Genomic DNA, 17561 nt, shown 5'->3' with positions numbered 1-17561 from the left:
ATGGTAGAAATTTGCTTAACTTCTTGCGGGCCCTCGTCGCCCAAAGCAACCAAGAGGAAAGCGGCGCGCAAACATCAAAAGAAAGGGGGCCCCACCGTTGGAGAACTGATTGTCAAGGCCGTGTCCGCCTCCAAGGAAAGAGGCGGAATGTCCCTGGCTGCCCTGAAGAAAGCTCTGGCGGCCGGCGGCTACGACGTGGACAAGAACAAGGCCCGTGTGAGGGTTGCAGTCAAGACCCTGGTGAAGAATGGGAGCCTGCTCCATACCAAGGGCACCGGCGCTTCTGGCTCCTTTAAGATCAATAAGGCGGGTGCGAAGAAGAAGAAGCCCGGCAAGAAAGCGGCCGGGAAGAAGGCAGCCGGGGCGAAGAAGCGCAAGAAGGCGAAGAAACCGGCGGCCAAGAAGTCGCCCAAGAAAGCGAAAAGGCGCTCCGGAGCTAAGAAAGCGAAGAAGAGCGCCAAGAAACCTAAGAGGCCGGCAGCAAAGAAGACACCCAAGAGCCCCAGGAAGGCCAGGGCAGCCAGGCCTAAGGTCGCGAAGCCCAAGAGCAGAAAAGCGAAGAAAGCGGCTCATTAGTGAATATCAGATAGTAATTTCCCCGTCAACAAAGGCTCTTTTAAGAGCCGCCCAATAAACTCTTGAAGGCGCAAACGTATCATTTGGCTAGTAGGTTCTGTATTTTAAGTACTATTACCATCTAACATAAAAGATAACATAGAACTTTATTGATCCTACAGCGGGGAAATTTACTTGTCACAGCAACATTAAGTCAGAATTAATAAAATAGTAAATATATGTACATTAAAAGTAAAAAAAATACAGTGCAGAAATGAGTACTGACTACAACCTATATATGATCAGTGAAGTAGAAAATTGAGAGCTACACCATAGTATTGGTTTACTGAGTGATGGGGTTTATTGCCCAATGGTATTATTAAACAGTCTGACCGCAGTCGCGATAGCGCTCCTTACACTGTGGGTGAAGCAGTCTCTCACTGAAGGAGCTGCTCAGGGCCACTACAGACTCGCGCAGGGGGTGGGAGGTGTCGTCCATGATGGATGCCAGTTTGGATAGCATCTTCCTTTCACCCAGCTCCTCCACAGAGTCCAGTGGAGAGTCCAGGACAACTATAATATGCATTTTTATGTAAAGCGCTCAGCAATTGTCTATTAACTTAGGTGAATGAAGTTACTGCCTACCTAGGTTAGCCTACAATAACTTTCATACGTTCTACGTGACTTGAGATGAGACAGTTTCGTCGTTAGGACGAAATCGCAAGCACAAAGAACCATGACACTAGGAATCAAATGGAATCCATGAGTTCTAGTGTCAACTATAGTTTAAATTGGGGACATGAAATTGAATGTGAATTTAATTAAAATATATAATGTAATTCAAAACATCAATTTCCATATTTTAATTGTCTTTCTGTTCACTGCCACGTTTCTATGAGCGAATCGAGAAGCTAGTTATGGTATTTCAACAAAACAGATCTAACTCATTGCAGACAGTTTAATTTATTTATGGGCTCGATAATCTATGGATTGCATGTTTGGTGGCCTTTAATTCTTTAAAAATGCACCCTTCACGTTCCACTTACTCCGCTTTCACAGGTTAAATATTAATTTCTTTTGAAAACTCTCACCAACTCTCTTATTCTATTATTGTCCTTCCTTATCACAAATTACTAGAGAAATCGCAGCATTACTCGACATTGAATATCATGTTTGTGACACAAAAAGACATATTAAAGGGAGACCAGCGTACCACCTTAGCATGTCTCAAACGTTGCCCACGAGGCAGAGAGCACAATTTGGCTATTGACAATCAGGTCTAGTCTGGCAATGTAGTCCACTAGTTTTTTTGCCCTATGCCGCTCAAGAGGCCGGAAATATCGACGCCAAGACAGATTCGTCACCGATCAGGCAGCAGTTTTGAATGCGGCAGTCTTTCCTTCTGATTTTTTCTTCTCGATTAGTATTGCGACTTCCAAATTAGTCCACTTTACGTGGGATTTCAGAGGAAATTATGCATAAAACTGACAACACAGCACGCTTTTCATTTAGAGACAACGCTGCTGTACTCAAATATTCCTCAGAGGACCTGAAACATTTCAAACGGTTCCCGGACCAACGGACATTCACTGCCGTTTGCCCACGCCAGTATTTTCTTCCCACTTTGATTGGATGAAATCCTATCGAAGCGCTAGCCAATGAATGTGTGGCCTGTTCCCTATATATTATGCACCTGAAATTCCTGGCATTACTTATTCTTCAACAATCTTCGTAAACCAATAATGAGTGGCAGAGGAAAAGGCAAAGGAAGGGCCAAGGCTAAAAGCCGTTCGTCCAGGGCTGGACTTCAGTTCCCGGTCGGTCGCGTTCACAGACTGCTGCGCAAGGGAAACTACGCTGACCGCATTGGGGCCGGAGCTCCAGTGTACCTGGCCGCGGTGCTCGAGTATCTTACCGCTGAGATCCTCGAGTTGGCTGGCAATGCTGCTCGGGACAACAAGAAGACCCGTATCATTCCCCGACACCTGCAGCTTGCGGTGCGCAACGACGAGGAGCTGAACAAGCTCCTGGGCGGCGTTACCATCGCTCAGGGCGGAGTGTTGCCCAACATCCAAGCCGTGCTGCTCCCTAAGAAGCATGATAAAGGTGGCAAGGGCAAGTAATTCTCGACCACCTTGAGATAACCTTAAACCCAAAGGCTCTTTTAAGAGCCACACACCTTTCTCTCAAAAAGAGTGAAGCAGTTGAAGCACTGGGTGGCTCGCTCGTTATTACAAATAGTGATGGCAGTATCACGAAAATCTAACTTATCATGAAATTTTCTTTAATGCAACATTGGTTTTGATATCGAAAGCTTTGGTGGAAGGGACCAGCGAACTCGCACAACACGACAGTGCACTTTTATAGCCCATTTTAAATATGAAATTGCTGTAAGTGTGAGATAGTGATGCGAATAATAAAATAAAATACTATTGCATATTGTGTAGTAGCTGTAAAATTATACTATGTAGTACACAACATAGCATGATAAACATCAGGTCCACACAATGTTTAATGCACTTGTGGGAGTGAGAGCTTAATACATTCGTGATTGTGTTGACAGCGTTGGTGTAATTTCGTTAGTACCCAGTCGCTGCAGGTTGTAATCATTACAACAGCGTTCAGGTATGGGATGTAAAATAATTCCATTCCGTGTTCTGATTTGCATTTCCTATGAGTTAAACGTTGCAGTTACAAGTGAAACATCGTTGTTGTGCCTGCACCCACGTTAGCTAGCAGTCTTGCTAGTCATGCTACCCAACTAGCTAAACGTCCTCATACTGGGGCAAGCGTGGCTGAGATGGTGTTATGCACGTAGCAAGTGTGGCCTTATGCTTTGTTCTTTTTTAGCATTTGATTTATTCTCAAAACAAGCTGCTATGCTTAAAGTATTTGCACAATGAGGAAATTAAAATATTTACTATATATTAATAATTACTTATCTTTACCTGTTTGTCCATGTTGTGCATTTACTATGGGAAGTTGTTGAAACCGTAATCAATACAACACCCTAATCGAAGAAAGCAGCAACGTATTGAGTCGTCATTTATTTATGACTATTTCCCCCCTGTTCAGGGGTGTCACATATTGCACTCTAGACACCATGTTATATAGGGTTAAATATTACAACTGCCGTTTTAAAACAAAAACTACTGGCTTCTACAAGATTTATCCGTGAAACACTCCAACTGATTTGAAAATAATTTGAATTTTAAAGGTTTTCGGCGGCATAGGGAACTGAAGAAACGGTCCAACGGGCGTAGACAATAATGCAAAGAGCGGACCAATGAGGGCTTAATAAGAGCTTATCCAATCAGGTTCTGACCGTGATGCTTTATAAGACTAACGGTGACACAACTCGGCACGTTTTATGGGTTGGTGAAAGAAGTGAGAGTGTGATGGCTAGAACCAAGCAGACTGCTCGTAAATCTACCGGTGGCAAGGCTCCCAGGAAGCAGCTCGCCACCAAGGCTGCTCGTAAGAGCGCTCCTGCGACAGGTGGCGTGAAGAAGCCTCACCGATACAGGCCCGGAACAGTAGCTCTGAGGGAAATCCGCCGTTACCAGAAATCCACTGAGCTGCTGATTCGCAAACTGCCCTTCCAGCGCCTGGTGAGGGAAATCGCCCAGGACTTCAAGACCGACCTGCGCTTCCAGAGCTCAGCCGTCATGGCTCTGCAGGAGGCCAGCGAGTCATATCTGGTCTGTCTGTTTGAGGACACCAACCTGTGCGCCATCCACGCCAAGAGGGTGACGATTATGCCCAAGGACATCCAGCTGGCTCGCCGCATCCGAGGAGAGCGTGCCTAAGGTGACTTCCAGGCACACAAATTCACAAACCCAAAGGCTCTTTTAAGAGCCACTTCATTGATTCCCAGAAAGCAAAATATTTCACACTAAATGGAAATGTTCACGACCTCTGGTACTTTTCATAACCATTGACTGCTTCTAGCACGGTCCTGACCTCTGACCTCTTGTGACATGGCCAAGGAAAGTTAAAGCAGTTGAAAATACCACAATGAATAAGCATTATTTACACATTGAGTCGCCATTTCGAGGAATACCGCAAGCTCCTGTAATGGACTATAACATTTGAAACTACGAGCTGATGACTTCTTACCTCTGTCTCCACATTTTATATATGATTTGTGTAATGGCCATTGCGTAGTGCATAGCCCGAAAAAACAGGACATTCCCGAGGCAGGATATAATTTGTAAGTCAGGAAGCTAAGCATTGACAGAAAAATACAGAGTTCCCCCATTTCAGTTGCTACACTTCTGTATGTAATTACTGCTAGCTAGACAAGTGTAGGCCAATGGCAGTTTACTTTCTCCTCACAACTACGAAGCGTAAGATCACTTTCCCTTAGCTGAAGTTAGGGTGGGTTTCAACTAGCTAGCCAACATTAGTCAGTTGGTTACCTTAGCGTCTGCCACCGGTGACTGTCCAGTGTTAGCTAACCGAAATCGTTCATGACGCTCAAAAAAGAGACAAGCAGTGCAGAAGCATGTGATCTGAGTATTTTATCTTCCATGTTTCTACCACTTGTTTGTATCGAATGTCTTCGAACAGATGAGCCTGTCTTCAGCCTGTCATGTACCACAGCGCAGCCCCCTCTCGTCATGAAAAGACCCGAGAACTGCAGATTTCTGGAGGGCTGGTTAAGTCCGGCGACACTGCATTTAAATTTGAATTGAGTCTTGTCAATATGTGCTATTTAGACGCTCCTATTTAATCGAGAAAATAACGAACTATTTACTGACGGGCCAAAACAGGCTGATAGCGAAAAGTGAAGACAGAGAGTGACATCGATAGTGACACTCATGTTCCTGCACCACAACTGATATTGATCTGACGTCCTGATATTGATCTGTTTTCCATAATTATTTTTACTATTTCAAACCTTATAATAAGTCTTGAATATACAATCTTAGCTCTACTCTGTAAATTCAAACAAGGTTGTGCACTCAGGTCCACGTGAAAATTGTTTTCATCTAATTTCCGCTGGTGTCCAGTTACATCAATTGCTTTAAAATGAAACCCTTACAATATAATAATTGCCGGATGGAAATAATCGGCTGGAAATAAAAGAAGTTATTAAGGCGATGAATAAATTAAATATTTGCAAATCTCCAGGCTCGAGTAGCTGTCGACAGCTGTGTCAAGTCTATGTAAACGATGCCTGTGATATTTTGACCTCTGTATTTAACCAATGGAGGAGAAAAGATATTTTACATGATTAGCAGGTTGAAACAAAGAACGACTGATGTGAAATAACCTGTGCACTTTAAGAGATAATGTCACATCCAAAATTAGAAGAAGTTGGGTTTTATACTTTAATGCTCTGTCAAAGACAGGCCATTGATTTCATTTCCGGAGAATGGGTATATAATGTAATGGTGGCATGTACTTTTAATGTGATAAAAATGTACGTGAAATCTAATGCAGAGCTAAATGTTACTAGGTATGTTGACAGATCATCATGCAATTCAATGAATGCAACTCGGCTGCCGCTTGAGAGCTGCGCTGTCATAAACCGTTAAATCATCGCAAATCAGAGGGTGCATGAATTGGGGATTTAAGGAAGAAGTTTCCAATTACAGTAAATGTTAAAGACGAAATTAAAATCAAAAGAAAAAATAATAAGGAAACAGCGATTAGAAAAAAGATCCACTGTATAGACATTTAAAGCATTTAAAATTCATATCAGTATAATTAATACGTCAGTTTTGTCGAAGATTCTATTTTTGACCGGAGTCTTCCAACGGAAAAACGTAACCGAAAACTAACGGTAAATATTGTTGCCTCGTTTGGAATACTGCAATAAAACTCACGAAAAGGGGAAGTTCTCGACAAAATAAGGCACCCTGAGGCCTTGGGGCAATCGATCTTTGTGTGAAACTTAAACTTGCGTTCTATAAAATTATTTTCAGTGGTCTGACCGTATAAGTCGTCTGGATAAATGACTGAACCAAATAGCGACCCAAACAAGGCAGAGCCAGAACCAGTGTGCTTTACTACAGATTGATATAAGCAGATTTTGTCGAGAAACATTTCATCATTTAAATTTCAATTGGGAAAGCAAACGAACAAAGTCATTCATAAACTGGCAATAATAATAAGGGTGGATAATGTGCAAAGAGAATCGTCTATTTAAAAACTCTTAACGTTGTGAGCGATGCCGCTTGGTAAGTAGCCGTTAGGCGGTTGCCAGGAAGACCTGTTGTTACATGGAGCTATTCTGTGACGACAAAGCAATGTCCTATGCCTGACTGTACAGAAGACGGTCCATTTTTATTAGAGTACCCCGAGTCCAAGGCAATCTGGTATAAAATGAAATGATTTAAAGATAAATGTAAATACAAAAATTGTAACATATGGGATATTTTAAGGCAGAATGGAAATATCTGCCAAGTTAAGTTTATTTATTTTTAGGTTTCCCCATCGCAACTCTTGAACTATAACTACATGATGTTACTCCTAACACATCGAAGTAAGTCAATTGGCAATTTAGCTGACTGATCATCCAGCTACCTTTCTATACAGTGGTTTTATAACGAGCTATCGAAAACTTATATAACTATATAGACACCTGTACTCAGGCCACTCAGAGGCCACACCCATGCCGATTGCAAAACGCGACCTAATTAGGTCTCTTGGTGTAGTTATACACATGCCACTGTATACATTAGATCACAACTAGTGAACAACTGGAGTTTGTATACGAGTTTTCTTTGACACCTTCACAAACTCTTAAGCTCCGTACACACAGGAAGAGACAAAGCGACAAGAGACCATGGAATGTTAATGAAATTCGGCGACTGGCAGCGATGTCAGGCGAAACGACGGTTGGCGACGCGAAGTGGGAGGGTTCCGAGTTTAACTAATCTCAATTTTGAGGCGACTACCAATGGGATCGAAGGATACCGTTGATTGACAGATGACCCTAACACCCCCAAACGTTCCCCAAACGTTTACCACAAGGAGACAACGTCCCCGAGTGGTTCCTACCACTACGGCTTTGATCTATAAACTGTACTATCTGTGAACTAAAAGAAATTAAACGTGGGTGCATTGTCACTGTTGAAGCGTAGCTCTGTCCATATGCATACACTAGCGATATATTTATGGTCTTGTAGAACTAGCCAGCTACTGCTTGTTTCATTCGGAAACATTTGGAGGGGGAAAAATACGAAAGGGATACCTAAGCAACCAGGAATGGAATGTCCACTAGCGACCAGCTGTCAGTTACAAAGCGATGGGCGACGACCGAATCGCTTTATAATGTGGACGGGCCTTTAGCCATAAATTGTTGGTTTAAAATCCCTGTTGCAGCAGACCGCATATGAGGGATATTTGCGCTTTCAAGAGTTTACTGGGTGGCTCTTAAAAGAGCCTTTTTGGTTTAGAAATTATTGCCTGTTCACTAATGAGCTGCTTTCTTCGCTTTTCTGCTCTTGGGCTTCGCGACCTTAGGCCTGGCTGCCCTGGCTTTCCTGGGACTCTTGGGTGTCTTCTTTGCTGCCGGCCTCTTAGGTTTCTTGGCGCTCTTCTTCGTTTTCTTAGCTCCGGAGCGCCTTTTCGCTTTCTTGGGCGACTTCTTGGCCGCCGGTTTCTTCGCCTTCTTGCGCTTCTTCGCCCCCGCTGCCTTCTTCCCGGCCGCTTTCTTGCCGGGCTTCTTCTTCTTCGCACCCGCCTTATTGATCTTAAAGGAGCCAGAAGCGCCGGTGCCCTTGGTATGGAGCAGGCTCCCATTCTTCACCAGGGTCTTGACTGCAACCCTCACACGGGCCTTGTTCTTGTCCACGTCGTAGCCGCCGGCCGCCAGAGCTTTCTTCAGGGCAGCCAGGGACATTCCGCCTCTTTCCTTGGAGGCGGACACGGCCTTGACAATCAGTTCTCCAACGGTGGGGCCCGCTTTCTTAGCATGCTTGCGCGCCGCTTTCCTCTTCGCTGCCTTCGGCGACGAGGGCTTGACAGGACTCGCACCACCTTCTACCATGTCTCTTGAGGTCGATTTCTTCCTGATAAATTCAGTGGATGAAAAGTTCGCTTGCGCTGCTGGTATTAAACGCCACATGCGGACCGTGTAGACTCAACTTGTCAGACACAGGGTTTGGCGGGTCCTGTAAATCTCTACTTGTGCTTTCTCCTCGCACATAACGGTCAAATAATCAGCCGTACAGTATTTGTACACGGAATGAACACATGCCATATTGAACAGACAGGTTTCCATTCACGTCTAACTCCTGTGTGCTATGGAACCTTGCTGTATTTCTCTTTGAATTGTCCCAAATCTGGTCACTTGTCGCGGAGAAGGAGCTGCCGGAATTGCCCCTCGTATATTATTTCCGCTATAAACTGTTAAAGCGTTAAATGCACTGCGACATGGCTTGTTTTCCATTGAAACATGACTTAAGTGAAGCCGTACTACAACATGCGAGTCCTTAAATATCCGGGCGAGTTTTAAACTGGACCTCGCTTGTGGTTATCGAAGCACACCACCATGGTATGGTAGATTTCATCACAGTCTGATAACTAGGCCTGATTGCAAAGTCTTATTATTCAGTCATGGGTATGGGCGGTTTTAAATATTGAGGCACCTTTCGAAATTGATCTCGGCCTTAACAACACCTAAAAAAATAACACCGTGAAAGCACCGTAAATTGCTGCATCAACGATGTGATAAGTCTAGGTGAAGATATCTAAATTATACTCCTCTCTACGTTTTCATTTCAACGGCTGCGCAAATAACGGGTTCAGAGCTGCCGTTATACTGAACTGAAAATTACACAGCGTGTGGTGAAATTGACACGGTTATGCAACATCTCCGGAATTGCTGCGTTGAAGTGTGGGCTTTAGCCTATGGACATGGTACATCCAATAACACTGGTGGTAAACAGGTATCTTTTTAATCGTAAAGTGGGTGCCTCTTAAAAGAGCCGTTTGGTCTTTTCTACATTGCGTAAATTCCGTTGGGCCTTGCCATTCACCCACCGAAGTTGTTAACCGCTCATCTGTGAAATGTACTGCAGGACCGTTACAAAACTAGACGAAGTTGTAAATGAAATCGCCCTGTCCTTGAAAGCCCTCTCGCATAAATCATCCATGTGATTTCTAATATGTCAGATGATTGTTACATTTTTTGCCGTACTTTTCATATAATCATACTTTTCATAATTCAAAATGAAAATTATTTTACATCTTCGCACTCCGCATAGATCTCTAACCCTATCGGCTATGTATGAAGTTACTATGTTTAAGGGTCACTCCAAGCCTTTCACGAGGAAGCGAGGAATAAATCGCTTGTGGCACACCGCTCATTAGCTCTGGTTATTCCCCGCAATCTGCACATCGCTGTTGATATTACTAGCTAACCGCTCATTTGTGAACTGTATTGCAGGACCGTTACAAATCTAGACGGAGGTGTCAATGAAATTGCCCTTTTGGTTGGTAAAGTGGGTGGCTCTTAAAAGAGCCTTTGGGTTAAATTAAATCCGGGATGCGCTGAAGACTTGGTATTTACCCACCGAAGCCATACAGGGTGCGGCCCTGTCGCTTCAGCGCATAGACAACATCCATTGCGGTGACAGTCTTCCTCTTGGCGTGCTCAGTGTAGGTAACAGCATCGCGGATGACGGTCTCCAGGAACACTTTCAGTACCCCTCGGGTCTCCTCGTAAATGAGGCCGGAGATACGCTTGACGCCACCTCGACGAGCCAAGCGACGAATCGCGGGCTTGGTGATTCCCTGGATGTTATCGCGAAGGACTTTGCGGTGACGCTTAGCGCCTCCTTTCCCAAGTCCTTTGCCGCCCTTGCCTCGACCAGACATACTTCTATACCCTGTAAAATTCGGAGCTTTAAATGTGAATGTATTTTAAAGTTCAAACAGCACTATCATATCCTCAGGAAGACGACCTGATCGAAGCCTGTTGGCAAAAGACCGTTAAAGACTGTTAAAAGCGTTTCATGATTCTGTAGGGTCGTACTGCAGTCTCGACCCGAGGGCAGAGGAGTTTATGTCAAACAATCAAACCAGAGACCCATAGAATTTCAGACAATGAGATTATTATTCTAATTAACCGACACTGTTGATTTCCCATAACATTTAAGGCACAAATCATTTAATCTACATATACATGCATATAGCCTAATGTACAGATACATGGTAAACTATGTGAGGGAAAGAAGTTTTGATAAAATTCACATATTCACAATATTCATGCAGCCTTCACAGGTGGCATTTATGTGTTATCATTTCTACACCTTTATCTTTTTTTTCTTTTCCCATCACATTCTCATTATCTATCTATATTTTATTGTTCATTTCTTCCTTAATTTCTTCTTTGCTAATGGTTTGGATATTGTATGTGAACATAATTGTCTTGTCTTGTCTGATGACTATGGATGTTGTGTACATGAAAACCATAGGCCTACTGATTTGGGCCCACAAGGATCAAAGTAGCCAAATGTAATCCTTTTCCTCTCTACAGTCCTTTTAATTTACTCACTTTCAAATATTAAAATATTATGTTAACTATTTTACAATTATATATGTGCATTTTACAAAGGTTTTTGCACATTGTTTTACCATGCATCTTACCTAGAGACAAATGCAGCAGGAATCTCTCATATTCTGCATCATACAGATTAATTTGTTTGTGCTTTTTGTGCTATTAAAACTGACACTATTAATTATACCCTTTCAAAAAATCCTTTAGGGATACTTACCAGCACCCCCAGGATGTCTATCCCTACCAATTATAACGATCCTCCAAATAACTGCTAAAGCATACATAACTAAAGCAATTATACCCTCCCTAACTAACTTAAAGCTACCTGCATGTTTCATAATTTTCTAAACCTACTGCCACGTTCTCTGTAACTACCCCCAACCTCCACAACTACAACCATGCAGGATATCTACCCTTTATCACGCATACCTGCCCCACTGTAGTTACTCCAACAAGAAGTATGCTAGTGATCTATATCTCCTTACAGAGCATAACCCCACATGGCCACTTCACTCATGCTGTCATGGTATACTTTATGCCTCCACTATTTCACCTATGACCTGTTGTCAGATAAGGTGACTGGTATTGTCATAAAATAATGTTTCCTATGAATCCTTACCTTGGAATTTGCCATTTTTCTTTTTAAAATAGGCGACAAAGCATGGTCTAATCCGCGTAAAACATATCAAAAGAGGTCAACACCCGATACAAGTTAGTGGATAGAACGATCTCGTGATAATTTGCCAGACTACCATTTTATTGTCAACGTATCAACAGGAGCCTGTGAAAATATTGCACTCCCTGACTTGACTCGTTATATGCCATGAAAAATACCAGTCCTGGAACAGCCATTCTGTCAACGTTCGACGGTTTTAAAAAGTAAAGATATGTAGGAAGGAAACAACAAAGTTTGGGTCGTATAGAATGACCATCTGATCGTATGGAGATATTTACTTTTCTGGGAATCAATGAAGTGGCTCTTAAAAGAGCCTTTGGGTTTGTGAATTTGTGTGCCTGGAAGTCACCTTAGGCACGCTCTCCTCGGATGCGGCGAGCCAGCTGGATGTCCTTGGGCATAATCGTCACCCTCTTGGCGTGGATGGCGCACAGGTTGGTGTCCTCAAACAGACAGACCAGATATGACTCGCTGGCCTCCTGCAGAGCCATGACGGCTGAGCTCTGGAAGCGCAGGTCGGTCTTGAAGTCCTGGGCGATTTCCCTCACCAGGCGCTGGAAGGGCAGTTTGCGAATCAGCAGCTCAGTGGATTTCTGGTAACGGCGGATTTCCCTCAGAGCTACTGTTCCGGGCCTGTATCGGTGAGGCTTCTTCACGCCACCTGTCGCAGGAGCGCTCTTACGAGCAGCCTTGGTGGCGAGCTGCTTCCTGGGAGCCTTGCCACCGGTAGATTTACGAGCAGTTTGCTTAGTTCTAGCCATGGCAAAAAGTTTTCTCTTTGACAACCAGTGAATACTACTCTTTCGGTTGACAGCTATTATAAAGCATCAAAGACAAAAGCTGATTGGATACGCTTTTACGGAGCCCTCATTGGCCCGTTCCTGTTTTTCCTCCTATGGTGATTGGTTCTTTGTTCAATGTACCCCGCGGCCCATCATTTTCTCGCACGTGAGTATTTTGCCTAGGAATCTTCTTACAGTCGTCAACGATATTTTTTGTTAGGCTACAGTTTAGAATGTAAAGTCCAAAACGCTATCTTGTTATGATGTTATGTTATGAGCAATATCTGTGGCATTTTAAATGTTTTACATTTAAATTTACATTTTAGAAAATGATTACCGGTTAGGAAAGAATAGCGGGAGAGGTAGAAACAGGTGCACTTCTTCCTACATTGTGTAAAAAATCCGAGCACATGGAATTCATAGTTCAAGAAATTCTCAGAATTTTTCAATCATTTCCATTTTATGCCAGGCAGAGAAATTAGGCGAAAAAGCGACAGCCCCTCCAGTGGCACAGTACATTTCAGTCCGCTATGCCTCGAGGGACAGTGAGTAACCACCAATTATTTATAACGAAACACTTAAACATTTAGGCTTATATATGTTCATTCGTTTCGATGTTATTTATTTAGCCGTTTTTCTGTTCGTATTACATAACATGCTTCGGCAATAATTACACAATGTATTTCATACCATGAAAGCAGCTTTTAACACGACTGAAAACTGCCCGAGTGTTATTTAAAATTACTGCTGGCTCGTTGTACCAACGGCTTTCTTCGTCCGGTCCAAAAGTAAGGCTTTTCGTGTAGTTTTATACTACCACAAACATTAGTGGCCTGTAGTCAGGATATGGGACGAGACTCACTAGTAGTTACTAGAGAACCAAAATGCCAACCATTATTGGGAACGCAGTGCTGTATAATTATTTGGATTAGTTCACTGGTTTTGTGCTTTTAAGAGGAAAATTAAGTGGCTCTGAAAAGAGCCGTTGGGTTCACGACGTAAGGCACTATGCGAATTACTTGGCCCTGCCAGCTTTCTCGCTCTTTTTGGGGAGCAGCACGGCTTGGATGTTGGGCAACACACCACCCTGAGCGATGGTAACGCCGCCCAGGAGCTTGTTCAGCTCCTCGTCGTTGCGCACCGCAAGCTGCAGGTGTCGGGGAATGATGCGGGTCTTCTTGTTGTCCCGAGCAGCATTGCCAGCCAACTCGAGGATCTCAGCAGTAAGATACTCGAGCACCGCGGCCAGGTACACTGGAGCTCCGGCCCCAATGCGGTCAGCGTAGTTTCCCTTGCGCAGCAGTCTGTGAACGCGACCGACCGGGAACTGAAGTCCAGCCCTGGACGAACGGCTCTTAGCCTTCGCCCTGCCTTTGCCACCGGTTTTTCCTCTGCCGCTCATCGTAGATTCGTTACAATTCTCAACAGACGTCTCAAATGTCTCTACATATTCTTCAGTGTTTAACTTATATGAACTTGACACCATTCATTGGTTTACAGCTTCGAAGAGATTTCAACCAATCAAATTGAAAGTTCCCGATCTTGGTAACGGTCCCGGTCTCGTGAAGAATTAGCTAACAATACAATTATTGTATGTTCGTCCTGGTTTCGGATCCCGCTTGTCTCTAGTTACACATGAGAAGTCCCAATTCAGTAGTCACGCTTCTAATCGGCGGGACAAAACTTGTTTGCAGGAGATTCAGTTCTGTATCTGAATATCTCGTCGCTGTGTTAGAGATGGGAAGTTCTGGCTTTTTTACTGAATCGAACGGTATAAAGATTTTATCTATTGAGTCACTAGTTTGTTCACTTCCAACAGAAGGGTCAGGGGTGTTCTTTTATCATTTTTAACGTCCGGTTCGCTCACTGAAGCATAAATATAAGTTTATTCATGTGTTGTCTATTGTTGTCTATTTTTTTTTTATCGAATTAACAGTTATTGGTAATTTTGTGACGGTGAGTCCTGATGCTATTAGCATCTCCATGTTAATTTCCATTTACCTTTGCCAGTTGTGCTAAACGAAAACTACTCTTGGGATGACGCTGCATTTATTCTGTTGAATTCTAAATATGTTTCATGTTGATAACTAACCTCTAGGGTAATGTAATTTGAGTTTAAACACTTATTACAGCCAAATAAGCTATAATGAAATTCAGTTTATTCTAGCTGGTAAGGTGAGTTGTTAATTTACATTACATTTGAATATGATATCGTACCGTTAAAACAGATATTTCATTGCGTTGATACTTGGATATTGAAATAGATTATAGTATAACCCTAACCCTAACCCTAAAAGGCATATAATTACACTATTATTATTTGCACTAATACATGTTGTACACGACAGAAGACTAAGCCTATTTTGTAATACAGGTCAATTCTTTCGGAGACCCAGCGTTTGTGATCCTCAGTTTGTCATGCTTCTCATATTGTTGACTCCTTATATGGCTTTTTGCTTATTTTGTACTCTGCCTCACTTGTAAGTCGCTTTGGATAAAAGCGTCTGCCAAATGAATAAATGTAATGTGACTCGTGAATCTCGTGTAATACATATGTTTCCTTCTCTGACCACGGGGTGGCTCCACGACATCGTGATACTGTGAAGGACGAATTAACAATATCGAGTTCAAATTACAAAAATAAAAATCATAACGTTAGAAACACTTAGTTGTTAGTAGTTTTAGCATTCTTATAAAATGTATGTTTTACGCTTTATGAAAATACAGTCGTTTCATGACGTCTTTTTATTATCAATTGGCGCATTTGTAAATGAGATTGCAGTCGGACAGTTCATTGCAAGCCGCGGACGGGCGTTTCTTTTTTTTTTCTCGCTGTGTGGACTTCAGTTCATTATGAAGGAACAGTGTTAATGGCGAACAGTAACAGACCTGAGTCAGTGACGCTAAATAAACTTTTAACGCCCTTGTACCAGTAGCTGACGACTGTGCAATGCAAGAACTTACAAATGATGCGTTATCGTCGCAATGCTGTGTTCTGCTGTTTTAAATATGATTGTTTATAGATTAAAACAATCATATTCAGTTTTACATGCTATTGAAATATTCGATCTTTTGTGTGTTACGGTGTGTTTTTGTGTGTTCATACGTGTAGCATGGTACTATTACGTCAATTGTGATCTGTTCAAATAGCTCAACTAGCACGCCGAGCAGCTCAGCGATAATAAGAATGTAATTTTCAAAACCCTTTAAAATATGTAAAGAAATGTGTAAATTAATTGTTTTTGATTATTATTAATTTCACCTGTTAGCCAAGGTTGAGGTTGATTCTTTCAGAGTACTTCACAAAATCAAATCAAATTAACGCTCGTATGGTAGATTTTTCTATAAGTTTCTATTTCTATCTATAAGTAATATTATTGGGCTATGATAATATTGTCATATAAATTATATTACTGTTCGATATATTAGAAATATTGCTGTACTTAAAGGTGATAAGTTCCTCAAGGCACAATTATTCACGTTCCATTTCCTTCAGAGAGATTATACTTTCAGTGGCGCCAGGAACCTGCTTTCCGTTGATTTCTCACGGAGATTATGGGCGCATTCTGACTAGTCTGGCCAGTGGTTGTACACCAGGCACCGAATGTGTATTTTGACATTTGCAGACCCAGCCAACAGTGCAACAGACAGACTGCAAAAGGCGTTTGTCCCACCGGCGGCTGGATAGTCAGTTACTCGAATGTGGCCTCTCCCTGTTGTATGTTTGGCGGCCATGCGGGATGTATTTCAAATTTAATAACGTTAATTTGTTTGTTTTTGAACAACGCATTTTTACGAAACGCTTCAATGTTGGATACCTCCTGTTTACCACGATAAGAATATAATAACTATGAAAACGGATATTTGCGCTTTCAAGAGTTATTGGGCGGCTCTTAAAAGAGCCTTTGTTGAGGGGGAAATTACTATCTGATATTCACTAATGAGCCGCTTTCTTCGCTTTTCTGCTCTTGGGCTTCGCGACCTTAGGCCTGGCTGCCCTGGCCTTCCTGGGGCTCTTGGGTGTCTTCTTTGCTGCCGGCCTCTTAGGTTTCTTGGCGCTCTTCTTCGCTTTCTTGGCTCCGGAGCGCCTTTTCGCTTTCTTGGGCGACTTCTTGGCCGCCGGTTTCTTCGCCTTCTTGCGCTTCTTCGCCCCGGCTGCCTTCTTCCCGGCCGCTTTCTTGCCGGGCTTCTTCTTCTTCGCACCCGCCTTATTGATCTTAAAGGAGCCAGAAGCGCCGGTGCCCTTGGTATGGAGCAGGCTCCCATTCTTCACCAGGGTCTTGACTGCAACCCTCACACGAGCCTTGTTCTTGTCCACGTCGTAGCCGCCGGCCGCCAGAGCTTTCTTCAGGGCAGCCAGAGACATTCCGCCTCTTTCCTTGGAGGCGGACACGGCCTTGACAATCAGTTCTCCAACGGTGGGGCCCGCTTTCTTAGCATGCTTGCGCGCCGCTTTCCTCTTCGCTGCCTTCGGCGACGAGGGCTTGACAGGACTCGCACCACCTTCTACCATGTCTCTTGAGGTCGATTTCTTCCTGATGAATTCAGTGGGTAAAGAAATTCACTAACGCTGCTGGTATTAAACGCCACATGCGGACCGTGTAGACTCAACTTGTCAGACACTGAGTCACTCGTGTCCCGAACTCTTCGTATTTGTGTTTTCTCCTCCCTTACAACTGTCACATAATTATCCGCAGAATTATTTTCCACGAAGGAAACGCGCGGAATATGGAACAAATAGCTATAGGTCCACGTTTAGCCCATAAGTCCTACAGAACCTTAATGTATTTTTCACCAATTTGCCCAAAACTTCGCCACTTGTCGTGGAGAAGGAGCCGCTCACATTGCCTTTTCTGTAATATTCTCTCTATAAAACGGCTAAAACATTAAATGAAATGTAATATAACTGGTTATTCATTGATATAAGATCCAGATGAAGCTATAATAACGTATCTAAGTTCTTAAACACCGGTTGCTAATTATTTCCGTTGTCGTGTGAGAATGTACCAAACACACTAGCTAGTGAGTCAAC

General features: G+C 43.1%; 8 protein-coding genes across 8 annotated transcripts; 3 read left to right on the top strand and 5 right to left on the bottom strand.

Annotated features, from left to right (window-relative positions):
- LOC118791844 (histone H1-like) lies at positions 1-576 on the top strand. Its single transcript, XM_036549325.1, has one exon. The coding sequence runs from the start codon at positions 1-3 to the stop codon at positions 574-576; it is 576 nt and encodes a 191-aa protein (XP_036405218.1).
- A 1721-nt stretch (positions 577-2297) lies between these two features.
- LOC118791843 (late histone H2A.2.2-like) lies at positions 2298-2678 on the top strand. The gene has a single exon (XM_036549324.1). The coding sequence runs from the start codon at positions 2298-2300 to the stop codon at positions 2676-2678; it is 381 nt and encodes a 126-aa protein (XP_036405217.1).
- A 1275-nt stretch (positions 2679-3953) lies between these two features.
- Positions 3954-4364, top strand: LOC118791842 (histone H3-like). Its single transcript, XM_036549323.1, has one exon. It carries the CDS (start codon positions 3954-3956, stop codon positions 4362-4364), a length of 411 nt encoding a protein of 136 aa, XP_036405216.1.
- A 3617-nt stretch (positions 4365-7981) lies between these two features.
- On the bottom strand, positions 7982-8557 carry LOC118791841 (histone H1-like). Its single transcript, XM_036549321.1, has one exon. The coding sequence runs from the start codon at positions 8555-8557 to the stop codon at positions 7982-7984; it is 576 nt and encodes a 191-aa protein (XP_036405214.1).
- A 1520-nt stretch (positions 8558-10077) lies between these two features.
- Positions 10078-10389, bottom strand: LOC118791840 (histone H4-like). The gene has a single exon (XM_036549320.1). The coding sequence runs from the start codon at positions 10387-10389 to the stop codon at positions 10078-10080; it is 312 nt and encodes a 103-aa protein (XP_036405213.1).
- A 1708-nt stretch (positions 10390-12097) lies between these two features.
- On the bottom strand, positions 12098-12511 carry LOC118792652 (histone H3-like). The gene has a single exon (XM_036550545.1). The coding sequence runs from the start codon at positions 12506-12508 to the stop codon at positions 12098-12100; it is 411 nt and encodes a 136-aa protein (XP_036406438.1). The 5' UTR covers positions 12509-12511.
- Positions 12512-13544: 1033 nt separating this feature from the next.
- Positions 13545-13937, bottom strand: LOC118791967 (histone H2A-like). The gene has a single exon (XM_036549565.1). The coding sequence runs from the start codon at positions 13929-13931 to the stop codon at positions 13545-13547; it is 387 nt and encodes a 128-aa protein (XP_036405458.1). The 5' UTR covers positions 13932-13937.
- Positions 13938-16466: 2529 nt separating this feature from the next.
- Positions 16467-17042, bottom strand: LOC118791839 (histone H1-like). The gene has a single exon (XM_036549319.1). The coding sequence runs from the start codon at positions 17040-17042 to the stop codon at positions 16467-16469; it is 576 nt and encodes a 191-aa protein (XP_036405212.1).
- Between the last annotated feature and the right edge of the window lie 519 nt (positions 17043-17561).

This window comes from Megalops cyprinoides, chromosome 17 (assembly GCF_013368585.1).
Source record: "Megalops cyprinoides isolate fMegCyp1 chromosome 17, fMegCyp1.pri, whole genome shotgun sequence".
Taxonomy (NCBI): domain Eukaryota; kingdom Metazoa; phylum Chordata; class Actinopteri; order Elopiformes; family Megalopidae; genus Megalops; species Megalops cyprinoides.
The sequence above is the reverse complement of the archived record's forward strand: the minus strand, read 5'-3'. Positions and strand labels throughout refer to the sequence as shown.